At 53.6% G+C, this 20909-nt stretch overlaps 1 protein-coding gene across 2 annotated transcripts; it reads right to left on the reverse strand.

The window, feature by feature from the left end:
* Positions 1-119: 119 nt before the first annotated feature.
* GMEB2 (glucocorticoid modulatory element binding protein 2) lies at positions 120-16060 on the reverse strand. Of its 2 annotated transcripts, none has more exons than XM_048321732.1 (10): positions 16008-16060; positions 13232-13395; positions 8434-8531; positions 7619-7746; positions 6134-6237; positions 4712-4869; positions 3439-3510; positions 2768-2905; positions 2123-2245; positions 120-1940 (listed from the first exon to the last, which is right to left on the reverse strand). In XM_048321732.1, exons 2-10 carry the CDS (start codon positions 13360-13362, stop codon positions 1294-1296), a joined length of 1599 nt encoding a protein of 532 aa, XP_048177689.1. In that variant the 5' UTR covers positions 13363-13395; positions 16008-16060; the 3' UTR covers positions 120-1293. The 2 variants fall into 2 exon arrangements, with proteins under 2 accessions (XP_048177689.1, XP_048177688.1); XM_048321731.1 differs by lacking the exon at positions 16008-16060 and adding an exon at positions 14744-15177.
* Between the last annotated feature and the right edge of the window lie 4849 nt (positions 16061-20909).

A 20909-nucleotide genomic window follows, 5' to 3' on the forward strand; every position in this document is an offset into this window, starting at 1 on the left:
GGGAGCACAGAGAACACATACATTTATATTTAATAAAGTGTGTTCCTGTCCTGCCTTAGCCCCACTTCACAAGCCCAGCTGTCACACCTGGATGTAGAAAATGCAATAAACCAGCAATATGCTTTCAAAAAAATATTTATTAGCTCAATAAAGTGACCTGTTGTTGCTGCTGTTGCCAGATCAAATTTGGAGAAACCCCAACACTCCAAGCGCCCGACTCCTTCCAGCCGGAGACAGTGTGAGACACACAGGCCCTGGGATGGGACCTGGTGAGAGCTGCAGCGAGTGGGGTGGCTGAAGGAGAACTGAGGGGTCAACCACCCCGTTACAGAACAGCTGCTTGAACCCAGCAGGGAGGGAATGGCAGTGTCCGGCTCCCGCAGGATGCTGGGGACTGGGGACAGCAGGGTCCCCCCTCGTGAGGAAGTGTGAGCTCCCCAGAGCATGGCCGTGGGGTTCAGCTCTGCACGCTCCGCAGCACGGCTCTGCCATGCAGAAGAAGCTTCCCAACCAGGGCTTTGCTTAAAAATCACCGTTGGCTTAAAAAAATCCCAAGAATGGATTTTTTTTTTTTTTTTGAGAAAGCTAGAAAAAGATCCAAAATCCTCAGAAGTCACAGCTTTTCTCAGCCCTCTGGGTTCCTCTCTTCCTGCTCCTTCCCCAGCAGATCTGACAACCACCATGACCACTGTCCCAAAAGCTCCCACTTGTTTCTGCCACCCAAAGCCAGTGTCACACACAAAACCCAACCTCCCAGGGCCTGTGCCCACGCTGCCAGCGCCCTTCCTGGTGTCAATGACTGTACACATCCACGGAATTCCTGCTCCTGGCATCCCTCTCCACTCCTGCAGCCCCTGGGGATGGGGAGCAGCCAGCTCCCTGCACACCAGACTCCTCGGGGCAGCTTCCTTTTGCTACCACCTTCTCCCTGCTCCTGCCCACTCCTCCGATGGACACAGCTCCAGCTGTGCCTGCCAACGAGGCTCAGCTGATGACCCAGAGCAGGAAAACTATTCCAAGAGAACAGGGGAGGAAAGCTTTATAAAAAAATAAGCTCTTTTTTTCTTCCCTCCTCCAAACAAGGCAGAGCATTTCTGCCTTTCCCTTCTCCGGGCATCCTTCCTCCCCCCTCCTTCCCTCTGACCTGAACCTCCTTGCTCCCGACACGAGCCGCTCTGAGTCTTGTTAGCCCGCGCCCCTCATGACACCGCTCCTCGTCCCACAGCGCAGCCAGAGAAGAGGCAGTTCCCCCCAGAGTGGCACGGCCAGCGTCCCTCCAGGCAAGTCCCCCCCTCACTTCTGCTCCGCCTCATCAGCCACTGCAGTCACCTCGATGGCGGCGGCAGCATGCTCGTCCCCGGCGGCCTCAGTGGCACCGGACGGGACAGTCACGACCGTGCTCCCACTGGGAGCTATTTGTGTCACATTCTGGATGGTCGTGCCAAGTCCTGGCAGCGTCAGGAGCTGGAAGGGGCTCACCACCTTCACCACCGTGCTGCCGTCCTGGACTGCAGCCGTGCTCAGCACCGTCAGGTTGGAAGCGTCCGGGTGGATCTCCACCGTGCCGGGGAAGGTGGAGCCAGCAGATGCCAGCACCGTGTACCCCCCCAGCAGAGGGGAGGCTGGGGAGCTGGCGGCGGGGGGCTGGGCTGGGGTCTTCCCCATCACCGAAGGCGGGAGGGCTGAGACCACTTTGCCAAGAGGGAGGTTGGCAATCTGGGAGACTGGCACGCCGGGGGTGACAGCGAGCTGCGCCGGCTGGGACAGGACTTGGGAGGTGATGGCAGCTGGTCCGGAGGTGGCCCTGGTCAGCCTGGGGCGTTTCAGAGGGGTAGGAACAGAGACAGGTGTGAGGGTCATCAGGACGTTGTTGAGATGCTGCGATTTGTGCTTCAGCTCCTTCGCTCGCTTGCGGTGCTCATCACATTGCTGCTCCAGAGCTGGAGAGAGAAGAGGTTTTGGCTCAGCCTGGATCCTGGACAAGCTTCCCAGAGGCCTGTGGCAACACCTGGTGTGGCTGGTTTAACAAACACCAGCTTTAACACAACCCCCACTTTCTCAGCCCAAAAGAAAAGGTGCTGGCAGCGATGCCTGGTGCCACACTGCTGTGTCCAGGACATACCTGCCAAATCCCGTGTGTACTGCTCCCTCGAGCGATCCATCTGGCACTTGTGGCTGGCCAGGACCTTCTTGACAAGATCCAGCATCCCAAAGTTCTGGACTACGTTGTTGAGTAAAACAGCATCTTAAAAACAAGACACAGAATCTTTGAGGAAGCAAAATTCCCTGTGCAAACTATTTGTGGCTTGGCAAAAGCCACACGAGAACAAAACATGTCCAGCTGAGACAGCCAAAATCTGCAGGAGGGTAACTCAAGAGGCTGGAGAAGAGGAGAAGGCAGAAGCCATGAGAAAGGGTAAGAGGTCACTAGCGTGTAAACAGTCCTCTCCTGCCTAGCAGGGGTGATAAAAAATCCGCTGGCACAGTAGCTGCTTGCTGCATCGTTATCCCAATGGCCTGAATTCCACCTCAGTTCCCAAGCCAAGTGCTCCTCCAGACCTAGAGCCAGCAGAGAGGAAGCCCCAGGCATGGGGAATTGGAGACCTGAGGTCACCTAAAGCATCCCCAAGTGCAGCTTTCCCAACAATCAGCCAGAAATGAGATTTTTTTATGATGAGCTATGTCCCTATCATGCCAACCAGATACCTCTAAGGATAAAAAAATCCACAAGCCCTCCTCCCAAGATGACCTGTGTCCAGGTCCTTACCCCCGAGCTGCAGCGGGGGATCCTGTGCTCGCTGCTGCAAGCCCTTCATGGTCTCCACCAGCTCCTGATGGAACTCATGGATCACTTCTTCCAGGAGACCACTGTCCTTCAGACCTTGCCAGAAAGCAAAGGTGCCCTCTGAAGAAAGAGAAAGCAAGGGAGAACCTCAAAATCCTCAGCGGGATTTTATGGTGATCTGCTGTGGGTTCCCTGTGGACACCCCTGTAGGGGTGCAGTCCTGGCAGGCTGGGAGAGACCCCCGAGGTCAGGGGGCTGGGGCAAAGCCCACCCAGAGCATGGACCCAAAGGAAAAGGATATGCTCTCCCCATTCCTGTCCCACACCAACAGGACATTTTGCTACAGCCAGTAGCACCAAGGAGAATGATTTCATGACCCCTCTGATAAGATTTTTTTTTTCCCTAGAGCCATTTGGCCCTGGCTTTGATATGTTAGTGCTTGGAAACAACTTCATCCCAAGGTTGCTGCAGCCAGCCTGCACACCAGTGGGGTATAACACAGTGCTATTCCTTAAGCAGAGAAGGAATAATCCAAGTGGAGGTTCATGCAAAGCTGCTCTGGTAAGAGGGTCCTTCCTGCTCCTTACCCTGCTGCTTCCCTCTTTCCACACATCTCCTCCACCCAGCGAGCCCTGCAGGATCTCAAGCCATACCTCCAATGCTGGTGCTCCAATCGCTGACATCCTCACATGTTTCTATGGTTATTGTAGCTGGGGATCCGTTCACTGCAACCAATAGCAGAAAAGAAGAGAAAAAATTCCCAGGTCCTGATTTTTCCCTGTATTTTCACAGGCTGTTTCCAAGGCAAGCACTCCCTTGCTGCATTTCTGTGACTTCTCCTTTACATTGCACAGGATCACATCTGTTTGAATGCAGATCTCAATGCTGAACAGAGACGCCCAAGTGGTTGCTGTGCCAGCTGTACTTATTTTTCTACATTGGAGTGCAATCCCCAGGGATTACTCCTGCAACCTTTGCAGCACAAGAACACATGCTTGAGAGTAGCATTTCCCTCCCGCTCCCCCCTGCAAACACACCAGCACTGCTCAGGGCAGAAGTCAAACAGATTTAGAGTCTGATTTTTCTGGCAGCCCTTTTTACCAAGCCACTGTTTGTCTGGAGGGTTTCTAAAGCCTCCAAGGGAAGAGCAGCCCCCCACTGCACAGGGGGATCCCTCCTTCCCTCCAGCTCTGCCAAATCTCAGCAGTTTTGTTACCATAGAGCCAGGGAACAGGCGTCATTCATGCTGTGCGCAGGAACGGGATGGATGGGAATCTGGCCAGAGCCCCACGGAGCTGTGCAGAGCCTTTGGAATGCTCAGTTGCAGCCATTAAATCCAGTCTCTCTGCTCCTTTACTCTGCAGCTTTCAGGGCTCTCGTTATTCCAGCACAGCCCAGCAGCATGGGAAATGTGTCCCATTGGTGAGCTCGTGTTTAACAGGGGGAGCTTGGAGTGGGCTGGGCTGTGCATCAGCAACAGCCTCCCCAGCACAACACCAGGATGTGGTGGATGGGTGCTCTGCAGAGCCAGCCAAGGGGCTTAGCCTGTCCCAGAGGCACCACCAGGAGCTCAGGGTGTGGGGCACTTTGGGGGCTGTTCTTAATGCTCAAGAGCAAAAGGAGTTAAATATAGAAGCATTGCAAAATTAGAACTCTTTCCAATGAAACAGTTGCCTCTGCTATTAGAGGTCAAACTCATAAAATCAGAGAATGGGTTGGGTTGGAAGCGACCTCAAAGCTCATTTCATTCCAACCCCCTGCCACAGGCAGGGACACCTTCCACTAGACCAGATTGCTCCAAGTGCTGTCCAACCTGGCCTTGAACACTCTCAGAGACAGGGCAGCCACAGGGAGCTTGGTTACGTGGCATTCGTGTGCTTTGATGCGTCACAGCCCCTGCTGAGGCTGAGGAATGGCTGCACATACCATCGGCAGAGGCGGGAGTCAGAGGGATGTACTCTGTCGATGTCTGGCTGGTCAGGGACACCCTGGCTCCAGTCAGGTCAATTTTGGTGCTCCGGCAGGTGTTGGAACAGACCTTTGTGTGCTGGTAGAAATCCAGCTCTCCTGAATCCATGATCTTCCTGAAAGACAGGGAGCAAGCACAAGGACAGGCACATCAGCAACAGCCAAGAGCTCTGAGATGCAGCTCCTGGCAGCCTTTACCCCAAACTTCTGAGTCCCAAAAAGCCAGGAGAGCAGGCAGAGCCAACAAAAGCCCTTACTGGGACTGATTTACTCATTTCTTGAGGGAGGAAAGGCAAGAGACAGCCTCTATCTGGTCCCACTGGCACATCCCCTCTGAAGCCGGAACTTCCAAAGGGTCAGCTGGAATCTCAGTTCAGGGTGAGATCACAGGGAGCCTCTTCCTTACCTTTTTAACTCGACAGCTCAAAAGGAGACAGGACATAACCCAATTTATAAACTAAAATCAGGTCTCTTATCTCATTCAAAGGGGGTGGCAACACTGGAACACAGGATCTTCCCATCCAATAACGTTGTCTCCAAAGCATCCCCAGGCCTTGCTGGCCAACAACCACCTAAGCTTCCCAAGATTTGCTCCCATGGGCTGCTGGGTTTGCCTTCAGACATTCCTCCTGAAGGTTTTTTCCCCCCTCTCAAAGCCCTGCCTTGACAAAGCCTAAACCTATTATGCAAAATTTACAAGGAGCAAAAGCTGCTTAAAAGGAATACGGGAGATGCCTGCACTGAAGCAGAAGAACACAAGGAAAGGCAATGTCATCCTGTGAAAAGAGCACAAAACCACTGACAATTCCTGGGGAAAGAGGTGATTCTTTTTTATCCTGCCCAAAGGCAGAGAAAGACTTTAATTAAATCACAGTCTCAGGCTGGTGTTCAGGAGGACCATACAAGAATTGAATTACTGTAGTTAAGACTAGAGAAGAGAAATGCTTGCAATAGAGAAGCTTTTTTTTTTTTTGCCAACGACTTATTTAGAAGTGATGTCAAGCAGGAGTGCTGCAACCAGAGCATTAGCGATGACCAGACTGATTTCATTTGGTGGGTCATGCTGAGAATCCACAGACAGCATGGCCCAGCCACCAAGAGCCATTAAAATTTCCAGTGTCCTTACACCAGCTGGAAACTCAGTGTGGTTCAAGTCCTGAAAAGACCAGAGAAATATTTCTTGCCCCAAATTATTCCCTAGGCACAAGGACAGAACAAAGCCATTGGACTGACCACATTTGGGGCCAGGCCATCATTAAGACAAATGTTTAGTGGTTCATTTGCTCCCTCAGCAGCAAAACAGCCATTCCAAAGGCTCTGTTCCAGCCCACCACAGTCCCCCAGAAGGAAGTGTCCAGAGATACAAAGGAAGGGACTAACCGGAGCATGATCCCGTTCATCCGGATCGCCCGCTTCCAATCCTTCAAGGTCGACTTGCCTGCCAGGTGGACAAACTCCTTGGGGCTGATTAGGTGATCATGAAACTGCAAAAGGCAGGGGTGCAACATCAGAGCCACAAGCCATAAACAAGCGAAGGGTGCCCTGTGAGCAGGGTTCAGCTGGAACCCAGCGGCGTTTCCCAGTGGCCGGCAGCGGCTGCAGCCTCCACGTGCCACTGAACACCACCAAAACAGATGGCTGCCAGCCACTCCCCCCCAGGAAACACTGCCCAAGTTGGAAAGATTAAAGCCAAACACTGCTGTCACAGATGGTTAGTTAACAGCTGCTCCAAGTCAAGGGTTCAGGGGTGTGTGAGTTTGGAGCTGCCCAGCTCAGGCAGGACAGCTGGGGAAACACCTATAGCTTGTGCAAAGTATCATTAACAACAGGGAGCTGCTCACACTCCCACTAGCAATGGACTCTGTGAAAGCTGGGCTGCACTGGTAACATTTGGGTCCAGGGGCACGTTATGCCCCATAGGAGAGAGGGAAGAAACCCATTTGGTCTTTGATTTTCTGTTCCCAAGCCCAACTATCGGTATCAGGGAACCTCTGGCCTCTCTGGCAGCACACACCCACTGCTCCTGAAAACCAGCTTCAGGGAGCTGGCACGCACCGTGCCAACTCTTCCCTTCCTTTTATTGCCCTACACACCCAGCTGTGCCTGAACCCACACGCTGACCTAACAGCAACCTGCAGAATCATAGAATTACTAAGGGTGGAGAAAACCTCCAAGATCCTCAAGTCCAACTGTGAACAAGGCAGTTCTCTAGGGAGTTGCCTTACAGCCCATCCCAAAGGATTTCCCAAATCCAGGCCACCTCTTTTCCATGGCCATGTTGACCAACATAGAGTAACTCACTGTTACTGCAAGAGAAACTGCATCTCTGAACAAGGACAAGGGCTTCGGTGCAGAGAGGGTGGATTTTAGGAGGCAGCAGCATCTATCCTCTGCCTCAGGGACAGAGGAGACCAACTCTCCAGGGAAGAGCAAGGACTATCCTTTAGGAGCCCAAGGAGACTCTCCCTCATCAGGGTATTGTTTAGCCTGTGTACAAATGCCAGCAATGACTCACTCGTGGCATGTCTCTCTGAATTCATGCAAATTTTAACCATGAGTTACCCAGGACACAGCAGCAACTCTTCAGTAGGTTCCCAATCAATAAATTCCTCGAACTATCAACTTTCCAACTGAGCAGACACTGCAAGTGCCCAAATTTCTTAAACTTCTCAATAACACATTAAATTGAGGCACCATCTCTCCAGCCAGAACTACACAATTTGGTCAAGACAAATACCAGGTACCCCAGCACCAGGAAAACATCATCCTTTCCCACTATGACATGATTCTGATGCAAAGCAGCTGATGAAAATTCATCACAACCAGGACAAGCCAGGAAATCCACTGCTGGCCCTCTGTTCTCACCTGCACACACTTCACATTGATCCCAGGGCACACAAACTTCCTCCAGATGAGGTTGGCTTTGCTGTCCCCGCAGGTGATGGGGTAGACAATCTCTGCCTCCAAACTGTCCTCATCTTCAGCCATCTTCACTTCTCACAGGGATCAGCGGAAGGGACAGATCAAAGAGAAACATGATGCAACGAGAGTTTTGAAACTCAGGAATAAAAAAAAAAAAAAGTAGATGATGCATGGGTGAGGTGTGCTGGGGTTTATGGGCACCACTTGCACTTTGCTATTAAAGCATCCAAACACCCAAATTTGTCAGGCGAAACAGCCCAGGCAGATTTATGCCAATCCAGCTGCAGCTGAGCACAGGGAATATGGGAAGTCAACCATTCTTGATAAAAAAGAATGATGTCATCTGGGTGGAGTCACCCTTGGTTTTAAAGTAAAACTGGTTAAGTCAACTCCGGCTCAGCTGATCAATCTTTGCTTCCTAAACTCACTTTCACTTGCAACCAAAGCCAGCAAGTTGCTGCAAAACTGACATCCCCGTGGCAAGCTGGAATGGCAAGAGCCAGGGATGGCCGGACACAGGGACTCACCACAGACCAGGAGAGGGCAGCAGCAGCCCAGCCAGCTGCTGCCAGCTCCCTGCTGGTCACCGAGCCCCCCTGGATGCTGGGAGAGCATCCCCAAGGCCCATAAGAGAACACCGGAGCCCCAGCAGCTCTGCACAGCAGTGTTTGGACTGTCCCATCTGACACCAGCACAGGGCTGTGGCACACCGGGGTGGTGGAGCTGGCACCAAGGGGCTATGGAAAGAGCTGACCTACCTAGAACCGCTTCCTTCAGGTCTGTGGAGGCTGTGAAGGCGGCAGCAGCTGCAGCAGCTGCATTTTCAGTCTCCAGAGTGTCTTCGTTGATGTCACCGCTGGGAAGAGAGGCAGAGGCATTCTTAAGCCATGTGGCCGTGCCACCCCCCCACCCGATGCCCTGTGGAGACATTGCCTCAGAAGTCCCTCAGATCCCATTTTCCCACAAGAGCTGAGAGTCAGCTCTGGGTTTGGGAGGCTCAGCTCCATTTTTTCATGTGGCAATGAAGAACCCCACAGCATGCAAGCCCCTGTCAGCAGCCTGGCCAGCTCTCTCTTGCCTCCCCTTTAATCCCAGCCCTGTGGATCTGCCTCCAGCCCAGCCCATGCTGGAGAGCTGGCATGGAGGGATGCTGTCAGCACAGCCCTTTGCTCAGAAGTCACTGCCAGCCGTTGGCAGCTTTGCCTGAGATTTCCCCAGGAAAAACATGTGTGAGACATGCTGCTGCTGTCTGGGCAATGGACTGGCTGAAGCCCCCAGTATGCAGGATGCTCCAGGGGAGTAGGACCTCAAGGAGCCACAGAAACACTATAAAGGAATTGGACAAACCCCAAGAGCAGATCTGTGAGCAGAGGTAACATAACAGGAGCTATAGACACTTGCAATCCAATCTCTGAGCCTCTTAAAATCTGATATATCCATGATATTCATTAATAGCTGGCTATCCAACTGCTTCCATTCCCCCCACTGAAATATCTGTCTTCTCTGGGTGCTTTGCGCATGGACTCACACAGTGACACAGCGCCCACTCCCTTGCTGTTCTCCCATCCCAGCTCTCACTGTGGCAATATGGAGCCCCAAGCCCCTCCAAGGAGCTTCAGTGCACACTCAGAGGGAAAAGGCACTTCTGGTTGTGATGTGGGACATGCTCCTCACCCCCTCAGCTTTGGAGGTGAGGTCCCGATGGGAGGGAGCCCACATTGGTGCCCTTATGGATCCCACCTGGACATCACAGCCAGCACTCAGCAGGGACCATTCCTAATGGGTGTTCATAGAAACACAGAATGGTTTGGGTTGAAAGGGCCCTTACAGTTCATCTCATTACAAGCCCCTCCCATGGGCAGGGACACCTTCCACTAGATCAGGTCGCTCCAAGCCCCATCCAACCTGGCCTTGAACACTTCCAGGGATGGGGCAGCCACAGCTTTTCTGAACACCCTGTGCCACGGCCTCACCACCCTCACAGGGAACAATTTCCTAATACCCAATCTAAGTCTACCTTCCCTTTAAGATGTGTGTTTGGTGTTGTTACTGAACCTGACTAATTGCTGCAGAAAGCTTGACCTGCAGGGGCAGGGGGAGAAATACAATTAGCTTTTCACATACTTTGGCATATAAACTCCCTAGGAAGACTCTAGAGAGAAAATTCACCTGTAACCTCCCTCAGTTTAGTACCATGGGTGAATTAAAAGACAGTCCTAGTGACTCACTGGCAACCACATTTCTCACTCACAGTGGTGCCACAGGGACAAGGAAATTCAAGAGCAACTTGTTTTTCATTCTGGGCTCCTAACACACAGCTCCAGGGTGGAACTGCAGCTTCAAAGCATCACTCCCCTCAGCAGCTGCAGGGCAGGTACCTGTGGGGAGTAGCACAGAGATAAGGAAGGCGTGGGCGGCAGCTCAGCCTCACCAGGTGAGTGGCTTGGAGATGCTGCTCCAGAAAGAGGGGAGGCAGCTCTGCTGTGACAAAGGGGATGGACACAACACTGCCTCTGCAGCTCACAGCCACCACCAGCCCAGAGCCCTAGGAGAGCATGGGGAGGGTAACTTGGAAGGACTTGAAAAGATAAACTCTGAGCTAAGGCATTTGCATACAGGTGATTATTACACAAGTGGCAGCAGTCTGACAGAAGAATTCTAACCAGGAGTTTTTCATCAGTTTGCTGCTGGGTTCTTGCATTTCTCCTGGCGAAAGGCAGCAGCAGCACTTCAGCCAGGTGCCAGAGGCAGCAGCGCCCTCTGGCATGCAAAGTCCTGACCCTGACCTGCCTCCAGATCAAGAACCTCCACCAACTTACCCAGAAGAAACCCCCCAGCAGAAAGTCGGCACCTTTCAGAGCTTCCTCCAGAACTCCACCGCATGTGCTCTGAAAAATGACTGAAAGGCACAACTGGATGGGGAGGAATAACCCAGCCCACGCCTTAAACCTCCAGAGGCAAACAAACAAACCAACTCCCAGCTTGTAGGAAAAATTCAAGCAACTGAAGTCTGTGTCTGCCATGGACATGTGGGGGAGAGAAAACCACAAAAAAAGGCAAGTGTCTCCACACTGTTTCTCCCATCCATTCCAGGGAAACAGACTGAGGCAGATGCAAGAGAAAACACAAACATCTTCCAAGTCCCAGAGTGCAGCCCCCCAGCTGGTCCTGCCTTTGCCAGTTGCCATGACGAAGGCAGGGGAGGATGGTTCTCATCTTCCTCCCCAGGAGGATCCATGAACCAGATGGGAAGAAGAGAAGAAAGCACGTGCAGATAACTCAGCGGGCTGGCGTCTCCTTTCTTTTCTGCTCCTGCCTTGCCTGGAAACTTGAGAGAGAAAAGTCTCCCCCAGAATCCTGTGCTGATCAGAAATACAAGTGCCTCATCAGAGAACCAAGCACAGATCCCCCCCTATCACAGACCAAAGAGAAAAGCTTCTTGCTCATTATTATTTTCCCATTTCCCTCAGCCTTTTCCTTAAGAACACATGAACTAATTAAGCTCTTAACAATTGGCTGTATAGAGGGTTTTTTTAATAGCAAACCCATACCCAGATGAGCACTAGAAAAAACCACCAACCCCCAAGCTGAGTTTGGTTTAAGTGTCACACAAGGCAAGTTGAAAGCTCCCCAAGTGAGTGGTGACCAAGCCAACATGAAGGGACCTCAGCCTGTGCCTGCAGCTGCTCTCCTGACACCAGCTGGGGCTGCAGAGGGAAATCAGAAGGAAAGGGAGCCAGCACCACTGTGCCATTGACCCAGGAGGAGCAGAGCCTGGTGGAGGCAACTGCCCAAGGCCAGAGAGAGACCATGGGTGGCTCGTGCTGCCACCTACCAGCAGCCCCACTGCCCTGCTCAGTGGGAGGAGTCGGGCAGGTTTTACTCTGTGACCCCAAAATTCACATCCTTTCTATTAACCCGCTACCATCCCCAAGAATGGGGGAGCAAAGAACCTGTCCAGAGGCTCTTCTCCAGAGAGGTGCATGGAAAACCCTCAGGGAATCTCTTCATACCTTCCAAGACATCTCTGCTCATAGCTGCGACTAAATGAAAGCGTTCCTCTCTGTGCTGTGTAGAGCTGTCCTGCTCCTGACCATCCAGGGGACACTGGGAGGATGAGAAAAGGTTTCCAAAGAAAAACAGGAAGGGAACTAAGAGTGAAAGGAAACCAATTGATGGAGCCAGCCTCTGCCATGATCCATTCCCCCAGACAACACCACAGTGTTGCACATGGGTCTGTAGAGGCTCAGAGCCACATTACAACCAGGAACCATTCTGCATCCAAGAGCAGCCACATCAAGTGTCACATCTGGCTGCTTCTCCACTGAGGGAAACAAGGGAGTCTCCATGGGACAGAAAATAAGAGGAGTAGAGCCCTTCTTCCCCACCATCACTGCTCTTCTGGGAATTAAAAAGATTCTTGGAATCACTCACAGACCCAGGGTGTGGAGGAAGAGCAGGGCAGATCCTGCCCATCCCGGCACCAACAGCTCTTGCCTCTGCCTGTCCCTTCCCATTCTTCACCAAAAAATCATCTATTAATGGGCTTTATCTCAGTTGGAGTAGCACAAGGGGAATGACACCTGGACTGAAACAAATGCTGTCACCTTCTGCCCTGCCCAAAGCCCCAGGGCACTGACACAAAGACATGTTTGAGAAAAGGAGACAAACATCTTGTTGAGAGAATAAACAGCCACTCAACACCCACTTATTTCAAACAAACCTGCCTGGATGCAGCTCCAGGTGTGAACTTGGATTTTCTGCCCACTCAAAGAGCAAAGCACAAAAACGGCTCTGGGCTCTGTCCCACCCAAAAAACCATAGAGAAATAAAGCAAAGAGCCCATTGCTATGTGGGCCTCCAAGGGCACCAGGCAGGCTCTTTGGCCACAGCCACCCTGCCACTGACCAGACCTGAACAAACAGCAGTCTTGAATCCGTAATGCCAACAAAAAAGGCAGCAATTGGGCAAAACAGCTGCACTTAAACAATCAGACACGTTCACTCGGGTTTTTTGAGCAGCCTCTCCATTCAGGGCAACAATGTTTCAAGGACACCTCTCTCACTCTTATTGCTGGCAGTGGAGGTTCCTGCAGAGCTCAGCCAAAAACCAGCCAACCCCAAACCTCCCCCACCTTCAGGGAAGGGGAGCTCAGCTGCAGCACCCTCAACCTGGTGCGGACTGACTCGTCTGCTGGAGTCCAGAGCTTAGCAAAGCCATCATGAAATAGCAGAAAAGCACTGATTTACCTACTGGTGTACTGTTCCAACCAGATTTGTGTCCACTCCAACATCCACGTCCACTCAGGAAAAGGTATTTGGGGTTGGGATTTTTTCACCCCCTCAAAAGAGGGAAAGAGCCTGTTCTGCTCAGAGCTGCAGAGCTCTGGGCATGGGAAGCCCTAGCAAGGAACTGGACACTCCGTGGCCACCACTGAGGTCCCCACAGCAAGCAGTGATGCAGGAGGAAGCAGTGGGGGATCAAATCCCAGCCTACAATCACGTGTGGGAGGGTTTCCAGCACATCCCCTCAGCATGCACCGACCCTGTCTCTTACCCGTGCTGGGACAGGTTGGTGGTGACCAGCACTGTCTTCACCTCCTCCATGCCGCCGCCATCCACCGCGCCATCCGGCGTGGTCACCACCACCACCTCCTCCATGTGGACACTGACGTCCGGCGTCGCCATCGTGGCAGGAGCGGGAGAGCCGTCGGTCACCAGCTGCTTGTGGAGAAATGAGGGGAAGCCCCGTGTGAAAAGGTCTCCCTGCTGAACTCGGTCATGCAGGGATCATGCGTGTGGTGGGAGCAAGGAGAAAGGGCTGGAGGGGCTCCACACTTCTAAGGAGAAGAGGATGGGCAAATTCCCAAGTGCTCCATCCCAGGAGGAAGGGTGAGGGGAAGCTCAACCCAACACACGCTGTGCAGGCTGGGTGAGAATGACAGGCATGGGTGGGACCAGGGTGCAGGAGGTAAAGGGCAGAGTGTTAAAGAGGTGCAAAAAAAAAAAAAGTTCCTGGCATCCACCACAAACTCTATGAAGATAGTCAGTTTGAAGGTGCATTTCCAAATGTATTTCAAACTATCTCACGATTTCACACTGTTGGAGGAGCTTGTCACTGTCTCCTCCACAGTAAAACAAGGACTCTTCCCTCCTCCAAAGTCACACACAAAAAAAAAAATCAAATTAAAAAAGCACATCAAGCCCGCAGAAACAGTGACATCTGGAAACTATTTCAAAGTGTGCATTTCTAAAAAATCAGCAATAGATGTAAGGCAGCACTCCAGCTCTCTTGGAGCTCCTTTAGGAACTTAAAGAGACTCTAAGGTCTCCTCAGAGTCTTCTTTTCACTTCTCCAGCTCTCTCAGCCTGTCTCCAGAGCAGAGGTGCTCCAGCCCTCAGAGCATCTCCATGACCTCCTCTGGATTTGCTCCAGCAGCTCCAGATCTTTCTGATGATGGAGGCCCTAGAGTTGGATGCAGCACTGCAGGTGAGGTCTCACCTGAGGAGAGCAGAGAGGGAGAATCTCCTCCCTCGCCCTGCTGCCCACATTGCTGGGGATCAGCCCCAGGTAAGGAGAAATTGGTGCCTACAAAGCATCTCCTATAGCCCTGGTGCAGTCCATACAGAGACAGGTAAGGGAACACTTTGCCCAGGGTGTTCAAGTTCAGACCCTCACGGAGTACTCCAAGCAGTGGCACAGAGCACAGCAGAGATGCCACTTGGCTCCCACCACTTCCCCAGGCCACGGCTGGAACAGGGCACTGATCCAGCATCTCCAGTGTGACTTAAAACCAAGTTCACGCCCTGCAGAATCACCTGCCTGACCCACAGGGACATCATGAGGTGATCTTTACCTTCACAGAGCTCACAGGGTTTATCTGAGGTGGACTGGCCCCTATGTGCCAGCCCACCACAAAAGCCACCAGCAGAATCACTTCAGTTTTCACAGCAGCATGGATGCTCAGCTGCCTTCGGCTCAACCACTCCAGTTTTTGTTGGCACTCTATCCCTACCCTTGTCCTTCATTTTGGGGTAAAACCCCTCCCACAGCATTAGCATCACTCACAATGGCCCTTGAGCTGGTAGCCGGTTTCAGGATGCTCCGGACATCCTGCCCTGCATCATGGGATTGAACTCCACGTGTGTTGCTCAGATGCCTCTGGGCAGGAACCAGCATTGAATAGAGAAAAAGTGGGCTGGAAACATAAGTAATCTAAAAAGTGGCTAAAAACACACCAGCAGTGGGACAGTGGAGGGGGACGAGGGGCAGCCCAGCACTACCAGGACTCAGGGTATCCATGCATGTCCCTCCTGATGCATCTTTCAAGGTGCTGAGAGCATGTCAAGGGCTGTGGGAAAGATTTGGGGTGAAGTGAGGAAAAAATATAAAAGAAAAAAATGCACAGCACAATTGGGAGAGGTGAGAGATCTTTTTGGGTGCAGCATCAGGAGGGCAGAGACCAGAGAGATTGCACTGGGGGCAGCCAGCAGGGCTGTGCCCAGAGGAGGGATGCAGTATGGATGCAGAGAGCTACTCAGAGAGAGAGGGGATGCATGGGGAAGCGGCTTCAGAGGGGTTAAACAGAAGTGCACAGGGTGGGGGGGGGTCATGGGGGTGCAAGAGGATGCACAAGGGGTACATGGAGGGAGCAGATGGAGAGCAGCACAGGCAGCACGGGTGGGGGGGCTACACGAAGAGGGGGGCACAGGGGGGCTGCAGCTGCACGGGGGTGCGAGGGCACATGCAGGGGGGCTGTGCAGAGGGTGCGTGGGTGGGGGGCTGCCCGGAAGAGAGTGGCAGGGAAGCTGCAAGAGGGTGGAGAGCGGCCTCACGAAGCGGGGGAAGAACACGGAGGGCAGCATAGGGGGGGACACGGAGAGGGGGTGCCCGTGGGGGCTGCGGCTGCACGGAGCGGGGGGTGGGAATGTGCAGAGCGGGGTGCACGGGAGTGGAGGGCGCTGCACGTGGAGGCTGCCCGGGGAGGGTCTCACGGGGGACCCCGGCGCCGAGGCGGGCGGGGGGCGGGCAGGGGGTGCCCCGAGTGTCTTCGCCGTGTGTCCCCCCGGCCCCTCGCTGCGAGCGCTCCCGGCGGGCGGGGGAAGGGGGCTGCGGGGGGGTGAGAGGGGCGCGTGGGCGCGCTCCCGCTGGCAGGGAGGAGGAGGAGGAGGAGGAAGAGGAGGAGGAGGAGGAGGAGGAGGAGGAGGCGGGGGGGCCGCGGGGCGGGCGGGCGGCCGGGCGCTGCCGCCGTAACGTCCTGACGCTCCGCAGGGACCCGGGCGGCGCGTGCGGCGGAGGCCCCGCGGCGGGCGAGGCCGCGCCCGGCGCTTACCTCGGGCCGGGGTCCGCGGGCCCCGCTCGGGCTGCGGCGGCGGGCGCTGGGGCCGGGCGGCGGTGGCCGCGGGCAGGGCGGCTGCGGGGCCGGGGGGGGGGAGCGGGGCTCCGCCGCGCGGCTCTCGGGCCCCGCGCAGGCGCACGGCCCACACCGGCTACCGGGACTTATTTGGCGCGGGCGCCGCGGCCCGCGCTCCCCGTGAAATAGGGACCGGGCGGGCGCTCTGCGCCTGCGCCGCCGCCGGGCGGGGGTGGGAGGGGGCGCGGCGCGCGCCGCCGGGGGTCCCCGCGAGCGGGGTCCTGCGGGGGAACCCCCCCCCCCCCGCCCCCCGTGTGTGCCCCCCGTGTGTGCCCCCCGTGTCCCGTGTGTGCCCCCCGTGCCCTCCCCGTGTCCCGTGTGTGCCCCCCGTGCCCCGTGTGCGCCCCCCGTGTCCCGTGTGTGCCCCCCTCGTGCCCCTCCCCGTGTCCCGTGTGTGCCCCCCTCGTGCCCCCCCCCTGCCCCGTGTGTGCCCCCCGTCTGTCCCCCGAGCCGTGCCCTGCGTGTTTCTCCTGGTTGCTGCTGCGCCCCGTACTGCCGTGTGTCCCCCGTTCCCCGCGTACCCGCCCGTGTCTCCTCTCTGCCCCCGCTCCGTGTACCCCGCGTGTTTCTCTCTGGCGTCCTGCATGCCCCCCGTGTCCCCTGAATGTCCCCCCCCCCGGGCTATGTGCCCCATGCGCGTCTCCCGACCGTGCTTCCTGTGTTCCCCCGACGTCCCCTGCGTGTCCGCATCTGGGGTCCTGCACGATACCTTGTCTCCTGCATGTCCCTTTCCCGGCTCCTGCATGCCCCCCATGTCCCATGCATGCCCCCGTGTCCCTTGCATGTCCTTTTCCCAGGTCCTGCATGCCTCCCATGTCCTCTCTGTGTGCCCCCTGTGTCCCCCTCCTTAGTCCTTTGTGGCCCTCATGTCCCCGTGTATCCTTTTGCCGCGTTCTGCATCCCCCCCGTGCCGCCTGTATGTACCCCTGTGTTCCCTGCATGTTCCCCCTGGGCTGTGTGCTCCCTGTGTGTGTCCCCCAAGCCCTGTGTCTCTCTCTGGCTCTCCAGGGTTTTGTGAAAGCCCTCAGCTGTTCATCGCTGAACACTTTCTTGCACTCCTCCAGGGCTGGTGCAGCCACAGCTTCTCTGGACAGTCTGTGCTGGGGGCTCACCACCCTCACAGGGAAGAGTTTCTTCCAAATATCCCACCTAAACCTGCCTTCTGTCAGTGGGAAGGGATTCCCCCTTGTCCTGTCACTCCATGCCCTTGTCCAAAGTCTCTCCAGCTCTCTTGGAGCTCCTTTAAGCACTGGAAGGGGCTCTAATATCTCCCTGGGGCCATTTCCAGCATTTAAAAAGTGCCCTTGTCCAGTTTGATTCAGCGTCTATTTTCCTGTTTGAGCCATCCCCAAGGTGCTGCTGGTCCTTATCAGCACTAAGTCTCAAGCTGTGACTCTGCTCTCTTGTTTCCCTGGCCACCACGAGCTCTCACAGGTTTTGCTGTGAGGCCCAGGGTTTGGGAGACACTGAGGAATTTCTCAGGGAGGACTTTTTGCATGATCTTGCCACATTGCACTTCTTCTGTGAGTAGGTGGTTAACACGTTCTGGAAAGAGATGAGTGAGGCCAGAGGCCCCAAAAGTCGTGAGTCCCTTTTGGAAACACTCACTATGTTTCCATTCTGTCAGCTTGTCACAGCTACTGGGTGGGTGGCTTTTCCTGACAGGTGTTCAGGTGGCATTTGGTCTGTTTAGTATTTTGTACACAAATTTCTAATGATCCTGTCTGATACATTTGTGGTGGTTTATTTAATTTTTTTTTTCCCAAGTTTCTTCCTTTCCATTTTTTGTCCCCATGCAAACTAACCCTGCCTGATAAGCAGCTGCCACCTCTATTTCCCTCATGTTCCCCCTCACTTACCAGTCTACGCAGGCTAATACCATCAAAGTGATATTCCACAAGGAATTGTATTTCTCCTTCTCCAAGATAACCAGCGGTAACCAGCAAGGTGAAATCACCCACTGGAAATGGTGACTCCCTTTTCCATGGAAGCCTGTCTGTCTCTCTACCAGCGCCACTGCTGGTGTCTTCCCTGGCAGCTGCATCCTCAGCTCTTCAGTGGGGTTGGACAGCACAGATAAAAGGTCCCTTTTTCCACTAAAACCATCTCCCGACAGTGCCCAAGAACAGCAGCCTCATCAACACGGTAAGAAGCAGCAAACCCCCAGTAATGCTGCCCTACTCCATTTTTCCTGGCAGGCAGTGATCTCTTGGAAAGCAAAACTTGGCTTTTGCTGTCAGATCCCAGGATACAGGAAGGTGCCTGGGCTCTTCCTAGCACAGAGAATGGGATGATTTCACCTCCTGGCACCTGCTCTGCTCCCCGCTCTGCCCCTTTGTCAGTGGGCAGACTTGCCCTAGCCATGTGAGGGCTGCTGAGAAAGGATGAGCTGTTATTTTTCAAACCAAATCACTCCGCAAAATTTCTGGGTTTTGCCTGCCCAGGTGAGCCTCTGCATTTACCTTGGCAGAGTCTTTTCTCTCTTCCCTTCCCTTACTCAGGCACAGCTCAAGCACTTTGTAGGGATCCCTTCAAGAGTTATGTAGAAATTCTGCTTTCTTGACCTGGTTTTGATTTTTGCAGAAGGGATTTTTTGACGTGGATGTGGAGTGACAGGACAAGGGGCACCGACAGAGGGCAGGGTTATATTGAATATTGGGAAGAAATTCTTTCCTGTGAGAGTGGTAAGCCCTTGGCACAGGGTGCCCAGAGAAGCTGTGGCTGTCCCATCCCTGAAAGTGTTCCGGGCCAGGTTGGGTGGGGTTTGGAGCAACCTGAGGTAGCGGAAGGTGTCCCTGCCTGGGGCAGGGGGTTGGAACAAGATGGGCCTTAAGATCCCTTCCAACCCAAACCATTCCTTGATTCTATGATTTTGTGGGTGCTACAGTCTGGTTCAAGCCTTCAGTATTGTGTCTTCAGCACTCAGCCCTGCAGGGCTGCACAGTGGGCTGGGCTGGAAGGTGGTGGGAGCCTCTCCACAATTCCCTCTGATCCTCCCGCCCCATCCTGCCCCAAGAGATCCCATGCCTCTGTGGTTTTCTCCTTCAGATCAAAAAGGATGAAGGATGTGTCTTGAATTAACTGGTTAAAGACCATGCTCAGTCTCATCAATATATCTTGAATTGTGTGGCAGCAAGGACTGTGCCTGTTTTCCTAAGACAAATGCAGAGGTTTACTTTAGTACATCCATATTTTAGAAGAGCCTGGGTTAGTTTGATGCCTTTTCCTGGTCTTGAAATCAAGAGTCATACACAGTTAGAAGGGGAAAAGGGATTTTACCTTGGTATTTATTTTAAGGATCCTTAGGTGTACACGTCCAGGTCATATGCATCGAGATGCGCCCCGCCGAGTCTATCCCTGTGTCTCTCTCTCTGTGTCTCTGTGTCTCCCCCCCCAACATTGGATATAACATTATGGGTTTTACTAATTAGCACATCTATCAAAGATTCCCCAATGAGAGGCTCTAGTGAGCCCCCCTCCCCAAGGAACCTTCCCCTGGATGGTTCTATCTTGGTTTACAGAATGTGTTCTGGAGAGGACCTTGGGGTCTGGGGCACACTGATCCCTAGCTACAAAGCTTCTAAAATGTTTAGTCTCTTAGCTTGACAAACAAGTCCAAGAATGTAGGCAAAAAGCACCAGGAATACAGAAGTTGTAAAAAGGTATAACAGGGGTATAAAAGAAAAGGCAAAAATCTTCATGGCATCAAGTTGACTGTATCAAATCTCAGAGGAAAAGTGAGCAATGCTGCGTTTGCAGTCAGGTCATTATCTCCAGAATCAGGAAGGTCACGCTGCAAAAATAGAATTCCTGTTTGTGCGAGCAGCAGCGTCCTGAGGACACACGGGAAAAGCATCGGGCATGGGCTGCTCTGCTATTGCCACCACCATGATAGCGCCTGGCACTGTCCTGGCACTGTCCTGGCACTGTCCTCCCTGCCCTTACAGAACACCGCCCTGGGAATGAAAATTTACCCCCCTGCCGTCCCCTTGGTTTGTCTCTTTGTGCACTGAGTGCTGCTGAGTTCTGTGGAAAGTCTCCCACACTGGTTATTTTGATGGGATTGCAAGATGTGGGACAGCCCATGAGGACGCTGCTATCTCAATATCCCTTCAAGGACAGGGAGGACAGTGGCCAGTGACATTGGGCGCTGCTTGTGGTGGCAAAAGCGCCCCGCAAAAGGCAAGTAGGGGATCCTTCCCCCAGCAGCAGGGAAAGCAGCCAGGCACCATCCCCCCACATGTCCCTGTGGATTACAAACTTTTCAGTTTGTTTTCAGTTGCAGCTTTAGGACATTTTTGTGTACCTGGCCCAGGGCTGGGACTTGGAGCATTGGCCATGCAGGGTCTCATGGGCTGGGGTCCCTCCTCCCTGGGAATTACAGCCCTGCTCCCTCTCGCTCTGTCCAGCCCCAGCTGGATCCTTTCTCAGGAAAAGCTCATGAAGGAAGCGCTGGAGTTTTTAATAAAGAAGCTCATGTGTTTTATAGAACTGCATTTGTTGTATTTGTAACTGCCTTATATCTTTTTTGATCTTCCTGTGTAAGGACTTTGCACACCCTCACTCCCAGCCACAGGGGGTGGCAGCAGGACCCTCATTCAAGCATTTATTACTTTGTCCCACTGAGAATGGTGATAAACTCTCAATTTCTGCCTCTTTTATGCTGTGTAAAAAAGCACACACTGAGCATTCAGAGTCTTAGTGTCTATTTTGTTAAATCTTTAGGTCAATTTTGTGTTTTATGCTGTTTATGAGTATTCTCGCAATACAAAGAGAAGCCTTGGAACTAAAACAACCCATTTATGGAGAGAGATGGACACA

Source organism: Corvus hawaiiensis, chromosome 17 (genome assembly GCF_020740725.1).
Source record: "Corvus hawaiiensis isolate bCorHaw1 chromosome 17, bCorHaw1.pri.cur, whole genome shotgun sequence".
NCBI lineage: Eukaryota > Metazoa > Chordata > Aves > Passeriformes > Corvidae > Corvus > Corvus hawaiiensis.